We start from the raw sequence: 18496 nt of genomic DNA, 5'->3' as shown, positions 1-18496 counted from the left end.
GAACTCCTAAGTGGAGAAACTGCGCTCAGAGGTGGCTCTGCGAAGGGGAACTGGACCAGGACACAGCCGGGAGAGGCAGCCTGCAGTGCACACGTTTTGTAATGTTTGACTTTCCTCTGGTGTGATCACGCGTTCTGCGGACGAGAAGGCGCCACTGCAGACCTGCGGACACCCCCGCGGGTCGCGCGCACGCCCCCCGCATGAGGAAGCTGCGGGGCCGGAGGTGGGGGGCAGCAGCCGGCGCAGTCTGGGGCTCAGCGCGGTCGCGGGGTGCCGGGAGCCACCGCAGGGAGGGGCTCCCGGGGGACCGCGCTCCCAGTGGCGCGGAAGCAGCTCCGGGTTGCAGGGCAGGAATGTGCCCTCCCCGGCCAACTTTCGGTCGCCGCAACGGAAGCAGGAACTGGCTAAGCACACGACCCGCGGGCAGGCGGGAGCTGCGGAGCATCCCTGCGGTCCTCGCCGAGACCCGCGCGCGGATCTGCCGCTCCTGGCCCGCGAGCGCGCCGGGGCTGTCCCCTCGCCCGGGTAGGACACCGGGGCCCCCGGGGCCTGTCGCTGCCAGGTAAAGGCGTCTCCGCCTTCCCCTCCAGGCGGACCGCTGAGAGCGAGCCCCCCCCCGCCCCCACCGTCCTTTCCTGGCGCTCCCCTCTACCTCTCCCGGAGCGCCAAGACCCGGGCTGGGGCGAGGAGGGGCTGGCCCGGGTGTTGGTGGGGCTGCGGACCCCCAGAGGGGATCTCCAGCCTCGCGCAACAGGACCTGTCATAAACGGCGCTGGCTCCGCGTAGTCATCAGGAGAGGCTGAAGAACGCTCCGTAAGCGACATGCATTTCCTCAAAGGAAGGGAAAGAAAATGATTTCCAGTATTTGGCACAGTTGTATACAAGTGCGTTTTAGTGACGGTAGTAAGCAGGCGTTAAAGCTCAGGTGCTTCCTCTCGCTCCCACCTGTATCCTTTCCCCCCTACCTTTCAATGGAATTCAACTTGGCTGTGGACCTTTAAGGCCTAAGTAATAATGATTAGAAGAATTACTTTACCTAGTAGTTGTTGAGCATCTTGAGCGAGAAAAACTCTTCAGGACTTCTTGCAGTCCAGATGCTAAAAAGGTGCTGCGTACAGAAAGCACAATTCCTACGCCATCCCCTTGCTTAGTTCGACTTCTCTGCAAGAACTCCAGGAAAGATTCTGTCAGAATCCATTCAAAGTAAAGTATGGGCCTGGTTTTCCTCTTTCGTTCCTGTTTGGTTTTCTCGATGGCTAGAAAAAAGACTTGGGAAATGTGACAGCATAAGAAGATAACTTGTGCCAGGATTCTTTTTTTTAAGGTTTTTTATTTATTTATTTGATACAGAGAGAGATACAGCGAGAGAGGGAACACAAACAGGGGTAGAGAGAGAGAAGCAGACTCCCCGCTGAGCAGAGAGCCGGAATACGGGGCTCGATCCCAGAACCCTGGGATCATGACCTGAGCTGAAGGCAGACACTTAACTGACTGAGCCACCCAGGGGCCCTATGCTAGGATTCTTAACCTGGGGAAGCCCGGGATAGTATTCAAAAAATCTGAGAACTTCAGTGGGAACATTTATTATTTTAGTAGCCTCGAACTGAAATGGAACATGACCTCTAAGAGGCGCTAGTCAAAAGCCATAGAACTAGATAGAGGCAGCTGTAATTTGCCACCAGCAGGAATCACACGTGTTTTCATATCATATTACTTATTACATGGATCTCAAGTATCCTGTATATTTAACAATCCTTCAAAATTATGGTGGTTTATTAGGGGCACCTGGGTGGTTCGGTCTGTCGGGCCTCTGACTCTTGATTTCAGCTCAGGTCATGATCTCAAGGTTGTGAAATCAAGCCCCATGGGGCTCCGTGCTCAGGTGGAGTCTGCTTGTCCCTTTCCCTCTGCTTTTCCCCCCACGTGGGCTCTCTCTCTCTCAAATAAATAAATAAATAAATAAATAAATAAATAAATAAAATATTCAACATTATGGCAGTTATTAGATGTACCACTTGTTATTCACTAGGTTAATAAAGAAGCAGAAAGGGGCGCCTGGGTGGCTCAGTTCGTTAAGCGTCTGCCTTCGGCTCAGGTCATGGTCCCAGGGTCCTGGGATTGAACCCCACACCGGGCTCCCTGCTCCCTGCTTGGCTGGAAGCCCGTTTCTCCCTTTCCCACTCCCCCTGCTTGTGTTCCCTCTCTCTCTGTGTCTCTCTTGGTCAAATAAATAAAAATCTTAAAAAAAAAAATAAACACAAATATCCCACGATTGTTTCTATTTTGACTGAGAATGGGACTAATTTTTTTTAAAAGATTTTATGTATTTGAGGGGCGCCTGGGTGGCTCAGTCGTTGGGTGTCTGCCTTCGGCTCAGGTCATGATCGCAGGGTCCTGGGATCGAGCCCCGCATTGGGCTCCCTGCTCGGTGGGGAGCCTGCTTCTCCCTCTCCCAGTCCCCCTGCTTGTGTTCCCCTCTTTCACTGTGTCTCTCTCTGTCAAATAAATAAATAAAATCTTTAAAAAATAAATAAATAAGTAAAGATTTTATGTATTTGAGAGAGAGCATGAGGGGCGAGGGAGGGAGAGGAGAGCCAGACTGAGCGGGGAGACTGATTCGGGGCTCAATCCCAGGACCTGGGATCGTGATCTGAACTGAAGGCAGCAGCCTAAGCAACTGAACCACCCAGGCACCCCTGAAAATGGGGTTAATAATGAGATCTATCTCATAAGGATTGGGAATCTATCAGGATTCTTGTAAGGATTAGGTGACATGACACATGTAAAGTGCTTAGTATAGAGACTGGCACTTGAGAAACATAAATGTTACTTTTTTAACTGTTTATAAGAATTGGACACAATAGTGATGATATTGGACTTGGACTGTTACTGTATATGGGTAATATATGTTTGTTTTTTTGCTTTTTAATTTTTTTTACTAACATCTATTTGTTTATATTAGAGATCACTCTTTTTTTTTTTAAGATTTTATTTTTAAGTTATCTCTACACCCAATGTCAGGCTCAAACTTACAACCCCGAGATCAAGAGTTGCATGCTCCACGAACTGAGCCAGTGAGGTCCCCCAATATTAGGGACTCTTTGTATTGTACCATTATGTGGGTTTTGACAAATGTAAAGACATGTAACAATCATTACAGTAGCCTATAGAATAACCTCACTATAAAAATCCCCTGTGCTCCACCTATTCATCCCTCCCTTCCTCTGCCTAGCAACCGCTAATATTTTTACTGTTGATGTAGTTTTGCCTTTTCCAGAATGTCATATAGTTGACAAGGAGTCATACATTTCAGACTGGCTTCTTTCACTTAGCAATATGCAGTTATGTTTCCTCTATGTCCTTTTGTGGCTTGATAGCTCATTTCTTTTTACTACTGAATAATACTCTACTGTATGGATATACCACATTTTGTTTATCCATTCACCTATTGAAGGAACATCTTGGTCATTTCCAGTTTTTGGCCATGATGTATAAAGTTACTATAAACATTTGTATATAGATTTTTGTAAGATTTGGCATTGTCTGTTTTCTGGATTTTAGTCATTCCAATAGGTGTAGAGTGGTATCTCATTGTTTTAATTTGCAGCTCTCTGATGACTATGATGTTGAGCACCTTTTCATTTGCTTATTTATCATCTGTATATCTCCTTTGGTGTGGTGTCTGTTCAGATACTTTGCCCATTTTTTATTGGGTTGTTTTCTGAGTTTTAAGAGTTCTTTGTATACTTTACCTACTTGTCCTTTATCAGATATGTGTTTTGCAAATATTTCTCCCAGTCTGAGGCTTATCTTTTTTATTTTCTTAGTGTCTTGGGCAGAGCAGAAGTTTTAATTTTAATGAAATCCGACCTACCAATTTTTTTCTTTAGTGGATTGTGCTTTAGGTATTATATCTAAAAACTCATTGCTTAATCTAAGTTCACAAAGATTTTCTCCTATGTTATATTCTAGGAGGTTTCTTTCTTATTTTAAAGATTTTATTTTTAAGGAATCTCTACACCCAACGTGGGGCTCAAACTCACAACCCCCTGAGATCAAGAGTCAGATGCTCTACCAACTGAGTCAGCCAGGTGCTCCTCTAGGAGTTTTATAGTTTTGCATTTTATATTTAGGTCTATGATACATTTTGAGTTAATTTTTATAAATGATGGAAGGTTTGTATCTAGATTTATCTTTTTGCGTATGGGTTCTAGTACTATTTTTGAGAAGGCTATCCTTTCTCTATTGAATTGCCTTTGCTCTTTTGTTAAACATCAGTTGACTGAATTTGTGTGGGTCTGTTTCTGGGCTTATTATTCTGTTCTATTTTTCTGTTTGTTCTTTTGGCAGAACCACACTGTCTTGATTACTGTAACTTATATACCAAGTACTGAAGTTAGGTAGTGTGAATTCTCCAACTTTGTTCTTCTTCAGTATTGTGTTGGCTGTTCTGGGCCTTTCTGCATTTCCATGTAAACTTTAAAATCAACACTTTAAGTCATGCCTGGGTGGCTCAGTTGATTAAGTGTCTGACTCTTGATTTTGGCTCAGGTCATGATGTCAGGGTCGTGAGATTGAGCCCTGCATCCAGCTCCATGCTCAGTGGGGAGTCTGCTTGAAATTACCCCTCTCCTTCTCCCTCTACTTGCCCCCCCAACATGTGTTCTCTCTCTATCAAATAAATATATCTTTAAAAAAATCAAAATTAAAATTGTTGAGATCCCCAAAATAACTTGCTGGGAACTTTATTGGGATTACACTGAATCTATAGATCAAGTTGGGAAGAATGGATATCTTAATATCATACACGGATCATCTCTCCATTTATTTGAATTTTCTTTGCTATTTTACATCAGAGTTTTGTAGGCATATTTTAAAAACTAATTTGATAATTATATTTCATATAACTGGCTCCCTTTGTAATCATATATATTTAAAATTTGTATTTTAAAGCATGTCTCTCCGAAAAGATCCTAAGCTTCTAAGCTTCACCAGACTATCAAAGGGGTTGGATTCATGACCAAAAAAAAAAAAAAAAAAAAGGAAGAAGAAGATTCAAGAAGCAGTAATTCTTTCTTTTTTTTAAGAGAGAGAGAGAGTGCTTGTTTGTGAGCAGGGGAGGGGGGCAGAGGGAGAGGGAGAGGGAGAATCCCATGGGGCTCGATCTCACAACCCTGAGATCATGACCTGAGCCGAAATAAGACTCGCTTGCTTAACTGACTGAGCCACCCAGGTGCCCCACAGAGGTAGTAATTCTGCTCTAGACTATCATTCAGTGAACAATTTGTATTCTGGAAATGAATGAGTTCCCTCTACTGACCAGCTAACTGTTAGAATTAAATTATTAGAGTTACCTGTCTCTGGTTTGATACCTAAGGAGAGGCAGCATCAAGAAAGACAGCCCCAGTTTCCTCATCTATAAATGAGGAAAGTAATACCTTTTTTTGCAGAACTGGTATAAGGATTAAATAGGACAATGTATGTATGTTTCATAGCACATTGCCTACCACCTAGTAGGTGATTTAAAAATGGTACTTATTATTACCAAGAAACAAAACATGGTCAAGTGTATTATCGCTGCTTTATCAGTGACTAGAAATTTTGTGTCCCGTCCCCTCCTGGTTAGGAGAAGCAAGAAGAGAAAGAATTCTAGAACTTGGGGGCAGGCCTGCTGTTTATAACTCTTCCATCATAGACACTGGTCAGCTTTTAAGCATTGATGGGATAGTATATGTGTTTGTGCTAATTAGTTCTTTACCAAGCTTTTTTCCTAAGATGTATTTATTTATTTTAGAGAGACAGTGCACAGGGGGCAGGGGCAGAGGGAGAGAGGGAGAGAGAATCTCAAGCAGACTCTCTGCCGAGCACGGAGCCTGACACGGGGCTTGATCCCATGACCTTGAGATCATGACCTGAACTGAAATCAAGAGTTGGATGCTCAACCAACTGAGCCCCCAGGCGCCCCTCTTTACCAAGTTTTTAATGAAAGGTTGTCTTGATCTATTAAAAGTGAAACATAAAAAATGCTTGTTTATTTCTGTTTTAAAATCATGAATTGTATACATTGACTTGAAGGACATGAACTGTATCTTTGCTAGATTTATTAAAAGAAACAAAACTCATTGCAGATGTTTTATTTTTGTTCCAGAGAGAAATTCCACGATCTGTACAAACTTCTTGAAGCAAACTCAGACCAGAGGGAGGATTATCCTTGACCTTTGAAGACTAAGACTAAACTGAAATTTTAAAATGTTCTTTAGGGACAAATGGAGCTTGACTTACACTTGTGTAATAATTTGTTTCCTGACACTAAGGCAGTCGACCAGTCAGAATTGCCCTACCAAGAGTTTAGAAGATGTTGTCATTGACATCCAATCATCTCTTTCTAAGGGAATTAGAGGCAATGAACCCATACATACATTAACTCAGGAAGACTGCATTAATTCTTGCTGTTCAACAAAAAACATAACAGGTAAGTAATAGTCTCTTGGCAGCTCTTTATGCCAAGTGTTTTGTGACACTGATGGTAGCTGGTTGATGTGACTGCGTAGATTATCCTAGTGATTCTCAGTGGGGTAGAAATGTGGGTAACAAAACCACTGGGAGAATGTTCCACAAGTCCTCTCCTCCCCTAAGCTGAGGCAAAGTTACTAATGAGTGTGTGTGTATATCACAGGTGTCTGGTTAGAAAAAAGGCTGAGAACCACTGGTGTTATGTGCTAATAGGTATCTAAGAGGTTTCCAATACCTTAGAAACAAAAATCCTTAAGGGACATGGGAAATTGTTTGGTCTGACCCATTCACGTGACACAGAAGGAAACTGAGGCCCACAGGTTTGAACCATACCTTTGCATATTTCAAGTTTCAGACCTATGACCTGAAAAAGAAACAGTGAAACAGTGATCATTTTTCAGGTGTTTATGATCCTGTTCTAACTCCGTAAATGAAAATAAATGAACAAACAACAGCAACGAGAAAACACACACAAAATTTATTGAGCACCAGATGCCTTGGCAGGTGCTGGAGACAAAACAATGAATGAGATGGACAGGGTCTTGCCATCAAGGGGCTTAGAAGAGCTAGTGAACACTGGACTAATGGTTCTTAACCTCACTTATCAGCCGACCAAATCATGTGTTTTCTCTTATATCTTTAGTTTCGTTTCTTTCTATAATAGGTGTGGTATGAAATGTATGCATATAATCTTTGTTCTTGGTTCCTGGCACGGAGCTCCTAAAAACCTTGCAATTTCCTAAGCAGAGGAGCTTCTTTTGTTACTCATTATGAGCCCTTTTCAACCACACCTGAGTTTGTGCTAATGAGATGACTCTTGGTGGCTCCCTAGATAGCTACAGGGTGGGTACTGGGCTCGAGAGAGACCAAGCCTTGATTAGAAGTTTGGAACTTTCAGCCCCACCCCCACCTTCAAGTAAAAAAGAGGGCCTGGAGATTGAATTCAGTCACCAACGGCCAATGATTTAGTCAGTTATGCCCACATAATGAAATCTCCATAAAAATCCTGAAACCATAGTTTTAGGCAGCTTCCAAGTTGGCGAACACATCCATGTGTCCAGGAGGGTTGTGCCTCCAGCTCCCCTAGGAGACAGAAGCTCCTGCAGTCAGGACACTTCCAGATCTTGCCCGTTCTACCCTTCATCTGGCTGTTCATTTCTGTCTTTTACAACAAAATGTAATAGTAAGTATAGCTTTTTCCTGAGTTCTGTGAGTAGTTCTAACAAATTATCAAACCTGAGGTAAGGGGTTGTGGGAACCTGAATTTATAGCCACACTGGGCAGAAGTGTGAGTAACCTAGGACCTGATATTTATTATTATTATTATTGTTATTATTAGTAGTAGTAGTATTTGAGAGAAAGAGAGAGCGCACAAGCCACGGGAGAGGGAGAAACAGACTCCCTGCTGAGTAGGGAGCCCCCACAGGGCTCAATCCTAGGACTCTGAGTTCATGACCTGAGCCTACAGACACTTAAGCAACTGAGCCACCTAGGCGTCTCCCTAGGACCGGATACTTTTGACTGGCATCTTAAGTGAAGACAGTCTTATGGGACTGAGCCCTTAAACCTATGGAGTCTCATGATAACTTCAGGTAGTTAGCGTAAGAATTGAATTGAGTTGTAAGATAGGTGGTGTCAGAGAATCAGAGAATTGGAGAATTAGTGTGGAAACAATACCACATATTTATTTGATGTCAGGAGGACAAAAAAAAAAAAAAACCCTTCAGTGGTCGTCTCAAACTTGGCAGTGTGCTTTTGGACATTCTTTATAGACTGATTTATGGAAATTACAGAGATTTAATTTAAATTTCCGGTTTTTCTTTAAATGTTATCAACATTTATGTGAAATAGAAAATCATCTGCAAACAAGAGTGAATGCTGTGTGGGTGTCTGCTGGCAAAACAGGAAACCTTGCTTTGCTTTTCAGTTCCATAATGGGTGTTTAGTAAGAAATGGGGGTTTGCTGCTTTATTGTACAAGCAAAATTACTGTTACTGCTTTACTGTAAGCAGAGGTAATTGTGGGTCTCATTTAATGGATCTCAGACTTTTTCCTCATTTATTGAGCAATGGCCTTTAACTGCTTAGGGTTCAAAAAAGCACTTTGAGAATTTGCTTGGAGTCACAGACGCCAGAAGAATGCCCAGAAGTACAAAGGACACAAGATTTTGCATACAACTATGGACCCTCCCCTTTACCTATGTGCCCCCCAAAAAATGGTATTGCAGAATTATCCCATTGCTGAGAAAGGAAAAGCTAAAGTTGTTGCCTGAGTGATGGAGAGCCAACATGATCAGGTCCCCACAGACGCTCACTGAGTCTTATTTCCAAATGAGGGAGTCAAGGTTGATCCTAACCGTGGCCTGATTTGAAGACGTGGTACTGATGGCCAGTTATGCAGGGTTTCTTCCCACAGCTTTCCTGAGATATATTGGGCATATAATATTGTATAAACTAAAGATATACAGTGTGATGATTTGATGCATGTATGTATTATGAAATGATACCACAACAAGGTTAGTTAACACGTGTGTGTGTGTGTGTGTGTGTGTGTGTGTGTGTGTATGGTGAGAAAGAGCATGCATTTTTAATAATTAGCCTATATGCCTCTTAACCTTCATCCTGACCAGGGGTATACTGATCCCTCAAGGGTCACTGGCCAAGAAGTGAGACTGTACTAGACTGAGGCCAAAGCCAACTCTAGGCCATAATGAATAGAAAGTATAACTTCTATTGGGCAGAAGAGGAAGAGAAAAAGAAGTCAGAAATAAAAGCTAAGAGTGAAAAGCCAGAAAGGAAGGAAAATGGAAAAGCAGAGAAAAGGAAGAGTAGAAATGTGAAGGAAAAAAATCAAAAGAAGAATTGTACTGATAAAAGTAAAAAATGGACTTTGTATTCCATACACTACTCAGACCTTTTGTGGAAGGAGGCATAATAGGATGATGCTGAATTTAGTAATTCTACCCAAGAAAGTCGGGTAGGTGGCTTCATAGGTGTCTGAGATAGGTGTCTGCCTTCTGGATACAAGAGATAGATGAAATCATTAGGTTAGATCAATTTCTTTTTTTTTTAAGATTTTATTTATTTATTTGAGAGAGAGAGAGAATGAGAGATAGAGAGCACGAGAGGGAAGAGGGTCAGAGGGAGAAGCAGACTCCCTGCTGAGCAGGAAGCCCCATGCGGGACTCGATCCCGAGACTCCAGGATCATGACCTGAGCTGAAGGAAGTCGCTTAACCAACTGAGCCACCCAGGCGCCCCGGTTAGATCAATTTCTTAAGTCCCAACTCAGTTGTGGGTTGTGTAAAGATTGTGAAGTCAGTATTTCTGTGGATGTTTCCATGGATATTTTAGCAAATGGAAGGCTTATCTAAAGAGTTAAATGTATTATTTTAAAAAAAGAATTAAATGTACTACCTAAAGTTGGTTTTGCCAGAATTACCTTAATTCAGATGTTTAAACCCAAGGTCTGTACAAATTGCTTTACGTGACTAAGGAAGAGGAAATGAGTCAGCGGTCAGCCAGCAAATGAACAATGTGAAGGAAGGTGTTTGTGTTGGATAGTAGAATAAATCATTGCCTACTCTTTAAAGTCTCCTATTTCAGTATAATGCTTACGAAGCCTTTCATTGCAGGAGACAAAGCATGTAACTTGATGATCTTCGACACTCGAAAAACAGCTAGACAACCCAACTGCTACCTTTTTTTCTGTCCCAGCGAGGAAGCTTGTCCACTGAAACTAGCAAAGGGACTTATGAGTTACAGGATAATTAGAGGTAAGAATAACATTGTTCTTTTTCTTTGGTGATTGGAATTATTTAAGGATGTGGTTCATGTGAAATATTTTCTACACAAGAGTCTAAGTAAAACTACCAAAAGTGGTCATAAATACAGACGCACATTGAAAAACTCTCACAATTTAAAGTTCAGTTTATTAAATCAACCATCTTTTTTCCAATGAAGGATCTCCAAATGATAGTATTTTGTGTTGTGTAGCTTTTGTTTTTACCTTCCTGAGATAAAATTCCAGTATGTTTGTCTTTACTTTCCAATTATTTTATAATAACATTAGCTGAAATCAAACACTGGATTTTATTATCCAGACCTGGAGGGAAGTTCATTCAAGAAGTATTTACTGTGCATCTACCATGTGCCAAATTCTGTGCAAGGCATTGGAAATATAGTCTCCATACTAAACATATTTGTTCAGAATACAGAAAATAAACAACTGAAAAATAATATAATTATTCAGATATGTCTTGGTGAGATTTTGGCTTGTTAGTTTTTCAGGATGAAATGCTTTTGGTATCAAGTTTCCTTTTACTTAAGTTTTAGAAAGTTTTTGTCATTACACCCTTGATGATTAATAATATTCTATATGTTCATTTACTCAATAAACAACAAATGTTACTTGGCATCTCCTAGGTGCCAAACATTTTTTCCGCCTTAAGGACACAAAAATATAACACTAAACATGAAAAACAAGGTCCTTACCTCTGGAACTTATGTTTTAGGAGAGATAATAATCACCATAAGTAAGTAATCAAGAAAAATATAGTCACAAGTGCTATGCGGATGAGCAAAGACAATGTAATAGATGATCACTGAGTGGACTATCTTGATTAGGTGATCAGAGGAAGCATCTGTGAAGAAATAACCCCTCGACTGAGATCTGAACAGTAAGAAGTCAGATGTGAGATCTGAGAAGAACTTCAGGCAGAGGAAATAGCCCATTCCAATATCCTGGGGCAGAATAGTTTTGAAGTATTGAAGAATAAACACTTCAGTCCCAGCTGGCTGACTCATAGTGAACCATATAAAGAGTGATATGCAAGAAGTTTGAAAAGCAGGGAGATCACATAACGTTTTGGAAGCCAGAGTAGGAAGTTCTTATTTTAGGGGCTTAACAGGAAGCCGTTGGGAGTTTTTGAGCAGGCATGTAATGTGGTGTTTTCAAGGTAATTTCGCAAAGCTCACTGGGACTGCTCAGCTGGGGATGGACAAAAATGCAGCGGCAAGAGAGGCAGGTGGGAAGACAGGGTAGGAGGTGGGGCGAGATCCCAGTGAAAGACCATGGCACTGTGGACCAGGGAGGTAGCAAATGAGGTGGAGAGAAGTAAAAATATGGCCATTTCAGAGGTAGAACTGACAGGACTTGCCGATGGTGTGGGGTGGGGGGTGACAACAGGGAAGAGAGAAGCATTCGAGTTGAGGCCTCGCTTGAGCGTCTACATGGATATTGGCAACATCTACTGAGCTGGAGAAGGTTTGAGGAGACTGGTTTTAGGGTTGGGAGGGGGACTGCAATCAAGGGTTCTCTCTCTCTCTTTTTGAAGATTTATTTATTTGAGAGAGAGAGAGAGAGAGAACAAGGGGAGAAGCAGAGGGAGAGAGAGACAGCAGACTCCATGTTAAGAGTGGAACCTGACATGGGGCTCAATTCTAGGACCCTGAGAGCATGACCTGAGCCAAAATCAAGAGTCGGTCACTTAACTGAGCCACCCAGGCACCCCTCAAGGGTCCTCTCTTGACTGTATTATGTGTGAGGTACTTTGGGGAATGAACTACCCAGGGTGCCTGGGCACAGACTCTGCTTTGTCCTCTGGGTGAGCCTGTGTCAGAGTTTTGGTTAAGGAACTAGATGTATCAAACATTCCTTTAAGCAGGAGCATAAAGCACAAATTATTTGTGTAAATTCTTCCCAAGTAGTGATATAAACCCAAATATAAGAAAACTTGCACAGGGTGCAAAGTTTCAGTTCTGCAAGATGAAGAAAGTTCTGGAGATGGATGAGGGTGATGGTTGCAGAGCAAGGTGAATATACTCAATGCCACTGAACTATATACTTAGAAAGACTTAAAGTGTATGTACAATTGTATGTACAATAACAAAATAATGTGCATGTACAATGTGAAATCATGATTTTTAAAAACACTAGGCATAGAACAAATGAGACTTCTCAAAACACTCAAGACCTTACTTTACGTGGACAGACAGTCTTGTCCTGCCCCCTCTCCACAGTGGCTGCCCCTGATCTGCATGGCTCCTTCACTTCGTGCCTGTATATATATATCAGCTTGGCTAAAAACATTGGGACCTCCAGGGTGGTGGTGATACTTCTTGCTGTTCCTCTTTGATCACCTGGACCAGTGCATTAGACAGCCAGGGGTGGTATCTAGCAGGAGATGGATATCCCAGTCTTAGTCTCCAAAGAGGTCAGGGCTCAAGACACTGATTGGAACGTTTGTTCTTCTCCTTCTGGAACTCCCATCATATGGAAGCTGGACCATAACGTTCTGCCTCTCTTACTCCTTCTCACTGCCTCTTCATTCTGTCCCTTCTTCCACTCTCCATGTGCTTCCCTATGTCTGTCTTCTATTTCGTCATTAAAGCACCATGTCAAAGAAATTACAAGTAATTTACTCCAGTAATTCTACGTCCATAAAATCGAAAGACACAACACCAAAACAAGAAAAAGCTATTGGTTTGAAGCTGTTTATTGTATAATTAGTTTAAAGAGTGAAAAACTAAAAGTAGCATAAATGTCCAATTGCCAGAGAATGAATGATTGGGTGTAAAATATAATGGATCCACTTGAGGGAATATGATGCAGATATTAAAAAATAAGTTTGAGGGGGCGCCTGGGTGGTTCAGTGGTTAAGCATCTGCCTTCGGCTCAGGTCATGATCCCAGTGTCCTCCTGGGGAGTCGGCTTCTCCCTCTCCCTCTGCTGCTCCCCTGCTTGTGCTCTCTCTCTCTGTCAAATAAATAAAATTAAAAAAAAAAAGTTTGAGGTATATAAATAAACAAAATTTCAGGTGAAAAACAGCCGTTGTTTTTCAATTACATGAAAAAAATTTTAAGGTATACAGAAATGTTAATAGTCGTTAGGATATAATAAACATTATAGTTGAATTTGTTTTATAATTTTCATAATACTCTGTAATATCGTTGCTTTATAAAGCATGTGTAAAAGAGGGAGTGTGTGGTAAAGATTCTCTCCAGTGGAAATGGAAGAAAAGGGAACTTGGCATGTGTATAAACATTTTCAGGGAGGGTATGAAGGTAATAAAAGTGGAATTAGAATCAAACAGTTCCTATATCAGCCACCAGGGGGAGCCCTCAGCCCAGAGCAGGGTGCTTGCTATCTCAGAGCAAAGTGGCACCAACCCTGGACATAGAATGTCGCTGACTTTTTAATCTACAGGATGTTTACAAATTAAGTTTGTAATTCTATTTATGAATCTGCCCATGTTGATGGATTAAGATTCCCCATAAAAATAAACGATCTGCTTCCTGTTTAGAGTGAAATTAAATAGCTACCTGTTTGGTGGTTTGTTTCCAGATGAACTCGATTTCCTATAACTGATAGGCTAATATTTACAGACCAAAAGTTTGAAAGATAACAGCGTACTCTGTTCATTCTACAAAACCATTGCAACTTGGCATTATTGAATTTTTTTTCAGCTTCGTGGTGTGTCATGTCTACAAAGGATTAGAATAGGGGAATTCAGAGATAGAATAAATTGGGAGTCTGTTTGCTCAGTTGGTTTCCAAGGAATAGTCAGTCCCTAAGTTTTTTATTTTGTGAAGTCCCTTGAGACTGAAACTCAAAAGAGGGATTGAGGGCACAGGGCTGTTTCACAGTCCCCTCTGGCTCACCTCTACATGAGCAAGAAAAACACCACACCCCAATAGCAAACATCAGTGGGTGAGGTAAACGGAGCAGGTGTTGAGAATCCCTGTGTGGTTCTAGGATCTTTGCCAATAGATGAATCTTATCAAGAAATGGGACTAGCCCTAGCCTTGCTTTCTTTATGAGCTTGCATTCTTGAGAAAGAAAGCAGCTGTTTTGGTCATTCTTCGTCAATGGCTTTAAGTTTTGAGTTCATACACATCACAGAGCATTTATTTAACTAGTCTTTTTTTTTTTAACTTTAAGATGAAATATGTTGGGGTATCTGGGTGGCTCAGTCAAATTAAGTGGCGGCCTTTGGCTCAGGTCATGATCTCAGGGTCCGGGGATGGAGCCCCACGTCGGACTCCCTGCTTGCCCTCTCCCTCTGCCCCTCCCCCCTCCTCATACTTTCTCTCTCTCTCTCTTTCAAATAAATAATTTTTTTTTAAAAATTTTGTTTAAAATGAAATATGTTGAGTCCTGTTTTTTTAAAAAAAAATATCTGATACTCCCTAAAAATAGAGATGCTGTTTATCTCGTGATGTTATATCTGCAAATGTGATATATAACCTGCAGCAGAAACTCTTTCCTTCAGCATTGTTGGAGGAGAGAGGCATTTCAATCCTCCAAATTCTATTTTAGAGTAAAGTACTATATCCTAAAGCAGGTGTCTGCAAATATTTTCTGTTGAGGGCAAAATGATAAGTATTTTAGGCTTTCCAGGCCAGTATTTTAGGCTTCATGGGCCATATGCAATCTGTTGTACCTATTCACCTCTGTCCTTGTAGTATGAAGTACCCACAGCCAATGTATAAACAAATGAGCACCGTTACATGCCAATAAGGCTTTATTTGCAGACACTGAAATTTGAATTTTATGTAATTGTCGTGTGTCACAAAATATTATCCTCTTTGACTTTTGTCAGCCATTTAGAAATGTAGATCTTGGCTCATAAGCCATACAAAGAGAAGTGGCAAGGGACGCCTGGGTGGCTCAGTCAGTTAAAAGTCTGCCTTCAGCTCGGGTCGTGATCCCAGAGTCCTGGGATCGAGCCCCGCATCGGGCCCCCTGCTCAGCGGGGAGTCTGCTTCTCCCTCTCCCTCTGCTGCTCCACCCACCCCCGCTTGTGCTCTCTCTCTCAAATAAATAAATAAAATCTTAAAAAAATAAAAAAAGAGAGAGAAGTGGCAAGCCAGATTTGGCCCTCGGGTCATAATTTGCTGACCCCTGTCCTAGATGGACTAGTAAGTGACAGTTCTTTTTTTTTTTTTTTTAAGATTTTATTTATTTACGCTTATGTGGGCAAGCAGGGGGAGGGGCAGAGGGGGAGGGAAAGAGAGAATCTCAAGCTGACTCCACACTGAGCCCGACGTGGGGCTCTATCTCACGACCCTGAGATCATGACCTGAGCCAAAGTCAAAAGTCAGCCGCTTGACCAAATGAGCCACCCAGGCGCCCCCATAAGTGACAATTCGAAAGGACCTCTTTGAAGTGTGAAGCTTACAGAGCGGTCAAAGATATTTACAAATCTGAGGTTGTCTCTGGATCTGTCTGTTAGCAGAGAGGAGAGTGGGGTCTGGTTCAGAAACTGGCATTGAGAGGAGTTGAAGAAGAAAAGGAGAAAGAGAACAGGGAAGAATTAACCAATAAACATTAAGAAATTCCTTTTCTTCCTTCCTTGTGTTTGCGGCAGTTCAAATCTAAGTGAAGTGATTAGCCAAGTAGCAGAGTGATACAGAGCGATTCAGATAATCGCTCCCTGCCCCGGATGGCTCCAAAACCCTTTCCAGTTTGAGCTGTGATGAATGGCGTGTGAGACTAAGGGCACAATTCTAAACTCTCTCTTGCCCCTGGGGAGGGTCTGAGGCTGGTTCTTCCCCAGCAGCCCCCAGAACGGTGTGATTTTCTGCTCTTTATGTCAGCACCGTGGCCATCCTCATTTCAAATACTGGTTCCATTGTCCTCAGACTTAAGACATTGGCTCTGAAATGTTAATCTTTGAGAGTCAAAATTAAATCTCCCAGATTGCCTTGCTCCCCTGAGTGTGGGGCCAAAACCTTGTTGTTGTTGTTTTTTATTATTGGAAAATGTCATCAGCCTTCTGCTGCTGCCTTGGCCTCTGTGCCCTGGGAGGAGACCAGACCTTCCCTCCGGGCCCAACCTCCTCTTTGCGGCAGGCAAATGGCCCGGGTTCTGCCTGCTTCTCATTGCCCCGAGGCCTTTGTTGCCATCCTCGCCTGTGGGCTGCCCTTGCTGTGAAGTCTCTCCTTGGTGATTGCTGGTTTCCCACGGAGCCTTCTCTCCACCAGTTCCTGCCATGTCACCCCGGCCCAGCTCTCTTCCCTGGCCTTGGCCCCCTACGCGTCCCCATGTTCCTAAACCTCCTGAGCTCCTCTTAGCTCCCTTGCTCTGCTCCTCCCACCTCTTCCTTAATTTGTCTGGTCCTCCTCCACACATTTCTCCTCTGTCCCATCACTCTAGAAATAAACCACAGCATCTGGTAGAGAGGCAGTGTCATCAGATTCTGATTTAGCAATTTGTATTTTTCCATTTTGCGCAAGTTTCTACAAAATGTCAAGTTTCAACAGTTTGGGGATTTACTGAACAAGCTGATACGTTTGTCTTTTTTTTTTTTTTAACCTGCCTCAGCATGGAAATATTTAAGTCTCCTTTTAATTTTCTTTACATTTTTCAGATTTTCCAACTTTGGCCAGAACTCACTCGCCAAGCGGAGAGTTAACCCAAGAAGATTCTCTCCTCCATGGCCAGTCTTCACAGGGACTCACTCCCACCCCCGCTCCCGTGACAGGTCATTCAAAGCCCACTGATAGCTTCCGGAGAGATGCATTTTCTCAGAAGGTCGGATCCTTAGATCACTTGGAGAAACTATTCGAGATCAGTCAAGCAAGTACACCCTTCCCTGTTTATAAAGAAGAAGGCCATTCTCAGAGTTCACAGTTTTTCTCAGAGCAAAAAATATCTCCTCTACTACCTAAACATGTGACAACACTCCCCACTACAGGGACGGTTGCCTCTCGGCGGATCACCTCTGCCCCTCCAAAGCCGGCATCGCCCCCCACCGCCAATGCTCGCGGGATACCTTCTGTGACTTCTGAACCAGAGATGGCCACCTCAGCTCCAGCCCTAGCCCCGGGCAAGTCCCAGCCCCCCACAGCCCTCCTGTCTACCATTTTGACCCATGCTGCGGTTAAACCCAAAGCTAGCCTAGCTACTGTAGCCATTTCAAACACCGTCTCTGAGCCACCCGTGGACTGGAAAAGCCCCCCAGAAACGGCACCCTTCCGAGAAATTTCCAACCTCACTTTAAACACAGAGGATGCCCATGATAACCCTGCTACACTTTCTTTGTCAACGGCGGATTCGTCCACTGCTACGCTGCTTTCGTCAAATGTGGATTTTTCTCCAAATAAAACTGCTTCCCAGGAAAATGGGAAGGCCAGACCCGGTGGTTCCTCCCTGAACAGTGTTCCAGAAAGTCAAGACGGCCTTCCATTTGAAAAATGGCTCCTCATCGGAACCCTGCTCTTTGGGGTTCTGTTCCTAGCCATAGGCCTTGTCCTCTTGGGCAGAATGTTCTCGGAATCCCTCCGCAGGAGACGTTATTCGAGACTGGATTATTTGATCAATGGGATCTATGTTGACATCTGAGGAGGAAACTAGATGTCTCTTCATTCGTGTAGTTACTAGTACCCCAAACTCAGTGACTTCCTGCTGACTCGCGGATCTTAGCAGGATGTCTGAAGCGTCTTGAAGATAGGCGGATGCCCCCTACCACTTTCTTTTTGCTTGGTTTTTGAAGACAAGGGGAGAAAGGAAACAAACTAGGTAATTTGAGTGATCTATCTCTAAAATATTTGCTGAAAACAAAGCTCTACCTAAAGTAATAAAGTATAATTGGCATATAAATTCAAAAATGACTGGCTTTTTGCAAGGAAAAGTGGTTAGGACTTTTAGGCTCCAGTTCATTAACATTTCTGGTTCCAGATAAAGTCAACTGTTTATGATATTAATTCTAATGGATTTACTTTCTTTTTTATATGAATTCCAATAAAAGTTATTCCAGATGTATGTCCTTCCAATTAAATATTTGAATAAATCTTTTGTTACTCAGTAATGTTCTTGTAAGTGACACATCCAGCTGGATAACTTTCAATTTATTCCCACCAACAAAATGATTAAATGATGAAAATATGTGTTCTAAGTTAAAATGACAACTCCCCCTCCCCTTCCCCATCAGTGAGCGAAGAGGTTCCTTTGGGAGAACTCTAGCAGAAGATTAGCCTACG

General features: G+C 42.6%; 1 protein-coding gene across 1 annotated transcript; it reads left to right on the top strand.

The window, feature by feature from the left end:
- The first annotated feature begins 400 nt into the window (after positions 1–400).
- Positions 401–18267, top strand: MANSC1 (MANSC domain containing 1). Its single transcript, XM_028119755.2, has 4 exons — positions 401–562; positions 6149–6472; positions 10147–10287; positions 16885–18267. The coding sequence occupies exons 2-4, from the start codon at positions 6250–6252 to the stop codon at positions 17856–17858; spliced, it is 1338 nt and encodes a 445-aa protein (XP_027975556.2). The 5' UTR covers positions 401–562; positions 6149–6249; the 3' UTR covers positions 17859–18267.
- Positions 18268–18496: the final 229 nt, after the last annotated feature.

This window comes from Eumetopias jubatus, unplaced genomic scaffold, assembly GCF_037043125.1.
Source record: "Eumetopias jubatus isolate StellerSeaLion01/CBP00866 unplaced genomic scaffold, mEumJub1_p1.0 scaffold_8, whole genome shotgun sequence".
NCBI lineage: Eukaryota > Metazoa > Chordata > Mammalia > Carnivora > Otariidae > Eumetopias > Eumetopias jubatus.
Note: the sequence above shows the minus strand (reverse complement) of the source record. Positions and strands in the feature narration are given on the sequence as shown.